The 5,511-nt window shown below is 62.9% G+C and overlaps 1 protein-coding gene across 1 annotated transcript; it reads left to right on the top strand.

Moving 5' to 3' along the window:
* The first annotated feature begins 1,118 nt into the window (after positions 1-1,118).
* MAFA (MAF bZIP transcription factor A) lies at positions 1,119-3,798 on the top strand. Its single transcript, XM_026113670.2, has one exon. It carries the CDS (start codon positions 1,640-1,642, stop codon positions 2,498-2,500), a length of 861 nt encoding a protein of 286 aa, XP_025969455.2. The 5' UTR covers positions 1,119-1,639; the 3' UTR covers positions 2,501-3,798.
* The last annotated feature ends 1,713 nt before the right edge of the window (positions 3,799-5,511 follow it).

The raw sequence follows: 5,511 nt of genomic DNA, 5'->3' as shown, positions 1-5,511 counted from the left end.
TGTACCCGCGGCTAAAAATATGCGGGGGGCCGGGCCCGGCCACCATCGTTCCCCTGCACACAGCAGGGGGGGGAGATTCGGGGGCTTCGGGGTGTCCCAAGGCTGCGGCTCGGCCCCGGGGTGGGGGGAAGTTTCGGAGGAGGCCGGCGGGATGGGAGCCCATCACCGTGGCCTCAGGCCTCCCCGAGATGGGAGCTGCCTGGAGAGGCCGGGGTTGGGGGGGGGGGGGTTTCTTCCCCGACCCCAGAGCCAACAGCTTGAAGGAGCATTAAAAAAAGAAAAAACTATATATAAGGAACATATATATATAAGGAAATATATATATATATAAGGAAATCAGGCCGGCAGCGGCGCCCGGCGGCTTTGTCCTCTGCTGAGGCAGCAGCAGCGGCGCTGAGCCTGTCTGAGCCGCCCGCCTTCCCCTCCGCGGCCGGGGGCAAAGCCGCAGCGGGGCCTGGGTGTGGGGGGGGTCACCTCGTCTTTTGGGTGCTGCCCATCCTAGTTTTGATGCCGTTTTGGGGCAAAACTTGGCAGCTTCCACCTGCGAGCGCGTTGCAGAAGGCGCCGGGTCGCACATTTCGCAGCTGGGGAAAGTGAGGCCGGGAGCGGGGCGCTGCAGAGGGGCGGCTTCGAGGCCGTCTCCCGTGGGGCGCGGGTGGATGGTTGGGCCCGGCCGGCCCCACTGCAGCCTGGCCCCACCGCGGGACCCCCATCACGGCTTGGGGTGCACCCATGGACCCCCCCCCCCGGGGCAGCTCAGCCCCTCGCATGCACCCGCAGGCCCGTGGCCTTGGCGAGGCTCCACCGTGGCCCGGGCACAGGGGCCACGCGCGTGGGGGCCCCCTAAATTGGGGAGGGCCCAGGCGTCCGGGTCCTCCCCCCCCAATTCCCCCCCCCTCAAATTCCCCCCTCCCCGGGGAGGATGCGCCCTCCGCCCGCCCGGCTGCTCCCGCCGCAGATTGACAGCTGCCCCCGGGGCGTTGCCATGGGGATATGCAAATCGCGGCGGGCGGCCGCGGCGCCCATAGGCGGCCGGGCGGGAGGCCCCGCCCCGGGGGGCGTGTCCGGGCGGCGCTCCCCATATAAAGGGCGGCGGGGCCGCACGGAACGGCCCGGGAGCGGCGCGGGGCGGCGGCGTGCAGCGCCGAGCACCGGCGGCAGCGGGCAGGGGGGTGCCGGGCCCCCGCCCCCAGGGCAGCGGGGCCGGGAGGAGGCGCGGAGGGGCAGGGACAGGCTCGCGGCCCCCCGGGGGAGGTGGGGCCGGGGCAGGTGCCAGGGGAGGCAGGAAGGGGCGGGCGGGCCGGAGGCAGCGGCGGAGGCAGAGCCGTGCTGGAGAGCGCCCGGCGCCGCCAAGTCCGGCCGCGTCCCGGAGCAGCGTCCCGGAGCGGAGCCCCGGCGCCCGGCCGCGTCCCGCAGCAGAAGCCCCGGCGCAAAGTCCCGGGCGCCCCTCGGAGCGGAGCCCCGGCGCCCGGCCGCCTCCCGCAGCGGAAGCCCCGGCGCAAAGTCCCGGGCGCCCCTCGGAGCGGAGCCCCGGCGCCCCGTCGCGGCGGCCGCGTCCCGCGGCGGAGGCAGGTCCCGGCGGCGGCGGCCGGAGGCTGGCGGTGAGCTGCGGGGCCCGGCGGCCCCTCCATGGACTGAGATGGCCTCGGAGCTGGCCATGAGCGCCGAGCTGCCCACCAGCCCGCTGGCCATCGAGTACGTGAACGACTTCGACCTCATGAAGTTCGAGGTGAAGAAGGAGCCGGCCGAGGCGGAGCGGCTCTGCCACCGCCTGCCCGCCGGCTCGCTCTCCTCCACGCCGCTCAGCACCCCCTGCTCCTCGGTGCCTTCCTCGCCCAGCTTCTGCGCGCCCAGCCCCGGCGGGCAGCCCGCCGGCGGCCCCGGCGCCGCGCCGCTCGGCTCCAAGCCGCAGCTGGAGGAGCTCTACTGGATGTCGGGCTACCAGCACCACCTCAACCCCGAGGCGCTCAACCTGACGCCGGAGGACGCCGTGGAGGCGCTCATCGGCGCCCCGCACCACCACCACCACCACCACCACCAGGGCTACGAGTCGTTCCGGCCTCAGCCCTTCGGCGGCGAGGAGCTGCCGCCCGCCGCCGGCCACCACCACGCCGCCCACCACCACCACCACCACCTGCGCCTGGAGGACCGCTTCTCCGACGACCAGCTGGTGAGTATGTCGGTGCGGGAGCTCAACCGGCAGCTGCGGGGCTTCAGCAAGGAGGAGGTGATCCGCCTCAAGCAGAAGAGGAGGACCTTGAAGAACCGCGGCTACGCGCAGTCCTGCCGCTACAAGCGCGTCCAGCAGCGGCACATCCTGGAGAACGAGAAGTGCCAGCTCCAGGGCCAGGTGGAGCAGCTCAAACAGGAGGTCTCCCGGCTGGCCAAGGAGCGGGATCTGTACAAAGAGAAGTACGAGAAGCTGGCGGCGGCCCGCGCCTTCCCGCGGCCGCCCTCGCCGCCCGCCGCCCCCAAGGCGCCCGCCGACTTCTTCCTCTGAGCCGGCCCCGCTCGCCCGCAGCAGCACCGGGAGGATTACCCACTCTTACTACTATTATTATTAATTTTTTCCCCCCCAAAAAAAGAGATTTGGAGCGGGCCGCTGGAGGAGGCGGCTCCCCCGCGGGCCGCGGACTGGAGCGTGGGAGCCGCCGGGGCCGGGGCCAGCCTGCATGCGGGACGTGTACGGCGCCGCGGGGGCCGGCGGCTCGGCTTTCCCCTCCTCCCTCTCCCTTTTTCCCCTTTATTTCCCCTTTTTCCCCTTGTTTCCCCCCTTGTTTTCCCCTTTTCCCCCCTTCTCCCCCTTCCCGGGTGTGTTTCGCGGCGGGAGCGCGGCTCCGCCGTCCTTCCCCCCGCTCCCTCCATCCCCCTCTCCTCCCCCTTTCATTTTATTTTATTTTTTCTCACTTCATTGTGTCGTTTTTCCTCCTCCGGGGCTCCCGGCGCCCAGGCCGGGCAGGGGCGGCCGGGGGGGCGGCGGCAGCGCTGCTCCCTGCCCGCCCGCAGCCCCGGGGCGGCGAACCTGAGCCACACTTTAACTTATTCACCCCTGTACATAGGTAGCATTTAGTTAGTTTTCTGCCTTTTTTTTTTTTTTTCCTGAGCCTATATTTTGCTTGGTGATTTACGGAGAAAAAAAAAAAAAAACAAAAACCCTTTAAAAAAAAAAAAACACGAGTCTTAAAGTTTGTATGTAATAGCATGCAAATAATATCCGAGTTAATTTAACGATGTTGGGAAGAAGCCGAATGCACTATATACAGGAATCAATTGGGTTAAATACTACTGTTGTTTTATAGAGATTTAAAATTATCTATGCTCTTAAAAATAGTGGGGGGGGGGGGGGAGAGGTAACAATTCTAGGGCGACCTGAAAGGCAATATAGTAATATATGGACTGCAAAAACGGTTGGCTGCTATCTCACTATGCACCAGATTTATTTATTAACCCTCGGGAAACGAAATATTATTTTAACCTCGATGTCGAAGGAAGGAGAGGAAAGAAAATGCACATTACTTCTTGCGCAAAAAAAAAGCAATTCGTGCAATCGTGCGTGGAGCGAAAGTGGGGCCGATCCTGTGCAGAGGAGCGGGGTTTTTTTAAACAAGTTGTTTCTTTAAAAAAAAAAAGGAAAAAAACTATCTTGGGGAAAACACAAGGGTCTTGCGAACAAAGCGAGCTCGGGAGCCTGGTGCATTTTAGGTACTGATCGTGCAAAGCGTTTTTAACGACCTGTTGTTTCGATTTGTGACGGTTTTAACAATGTTGCATCAAGATAAAAACTTATATTCAACTAGAGCCTGGGTCGGGTTTTCTCTGAACCGGGGGGCTCCGCAGCCTCCCCTTTCGTTTGTGGGTTTTTGGGTTGTTTTTTCTTTTTTCTTTTCTTTTCTTTTTTTTTTTCTTTCTGTGTTGGTGAAAACCCTCCTGGCCTCCCTCTGGGCGAGGGGACGCGGCGAGACGGGACCGGGGGGCTCGTACATTTGGGCTCGCGAGGGAAAATCCCATTTTAACCCTTGGCATCGCCTCTAAGGGGGGCCCGAGCCCCCAGCTTTGCCCTGCCGAGCTCCGGCTTCTCACTTCTCCTGCCTCTCTTTTCCAGCCGGGCAGCGCGCTTCCCAGGCCGGAGGCTCCCAGGCGCCCCGGAGACCTTCGTCCCCCGCGGCTGCCGAAAAACCACCTTCGCCCCAGCCCCGGGGGGACCCTGGACCCCGTTTGGCCCCAGCCTGACACCGCCCCGGTGAGCCAGTGGCTTTATTTTACAGCGGACTAAACTGCTCCATTTCCCCGTTTCAGCTGCTCCCTTTGGAGTTTTAATCAAGACAGAAAGAGGGAAAAATAAAAAAGCCCACCTCCCTTAAAGGCAAGCTTTAGGGTCGGTATTTTTGCCTGTGTTTCGGGGTTTTCCCGGGCATTGCTGAGGCTGTTTGCAGGGATGCGCATCCCCGATGGCACCGGCATCGCGGCTCGTCCCGGCCGCTGGGGCAGTTTGCAGCAGAGCTCGCCTGTGCCCGTGGTCCGAGGGGTTTCCAGGCTGTATATTTATAGCCACATATATATATATATATATATTTTTTTTTTTTCCTATGTTTTTGCACAGGGCTGCACAGTCTCGGCCGGGTGACTGTCTCCCAGCCGGCCGCTGCCCCCGGCGCTGTCCGTAAATCACCTTCCTGGGGTAGCGGGTCTCTCCGGCCCCGGGCAGCGGTCTGACTCCTCTGAGGGTTACGGGGCGGCCGGAGCCCAGTTCGGCCCCTCCAGGTGTGAGTGCTGAGCTGTGATTTTTTTTTTTATTAGGTTTTTTTGGGGGGTGCAGCTGGGCCACATGCGGGACCCACATGTGATGCGCCATGGCTGTGCAGAAAGCCCTGGATGGGGTTCAGCGGCGATGTCCCGTCCCCCCCTGCTCTGTTAATACTGATTTTTTTTATTATTTATTTATTTATTTTATTTCCCTTGCTCTTAGGGCTGACTTTATTGGGAGACTTTGGGCGGCGGGGGCCACGCTGCACCAGCCCTGTGGCCGCGGGTCTCTCCGCAGCCCGTGCTATTTTTCCCCCCTATTTTTTCCTTGGCCTTTTTCAGGCCACCGCTTTTCCCCCCCCTTTATTTTTGGGGTGAACTTCAGCTTTCCACCGGGTTGCAGCCGGGCACTGGGCGCTGCAGCCTGTTACTCCGCTGCCCCAGCTCTCCCTCCTGTGGGATTTTTCCAGCTTTTATTTTATTTTTTTATATATTTTTTATTTTTTTTATTTTTTTTTCTCTCCCCCCTCTGCATTTTCGGAGGGCGCTTGCAGCCCGGCCCGCCGGCTCCCTGCCTAAATAAGGAGCGCCGGCGCCTTGGGGGAGAGGCAGGGGGTCCGGGGCCGGAGCCTGCCGCAATCACAGCGGCTCTCCGGCTCTGCCCCATCCCCGCGGAGCAGATCCTGCCCCTTGGGGGGGTCACTTTTCCCCCCGCCGCGCGTGGGAAAGCCGGAGCCGGCCGCGGCGGAGTCCGGCGCTTCCTCCGGC

Source organism: Dromaius novaehollandiae, chromosome 2 (genome assembly GCF_036370855.1).
Source record: "Dromaius novaehollandiae isolate bDroNov1 chromosome 2, bDroNov1.hap1, whole genome shotgun sequence".
Taxonomy (NCBI): Eukaryota; Metazoa; Chordata; class Aves; order Casuariiformes; family Dromaiidae; genus Dromaius; species Dromaius novaehollandiae.
Note: the sequence above shows the minus strand (reverse complement) of the source record. Positions and strands in the feature narration are given on the sequence as shown.

Bases quoted from the DNA above. Each gene is read 5' to 3' on its own strand.
- MAFA (XM_026113670.2), top strand. From the start codon at position 1,640: ATGGCCTCGGAGCTGGCCATGAGCGCCGAGCTGCCCACCAGCCCGCTG.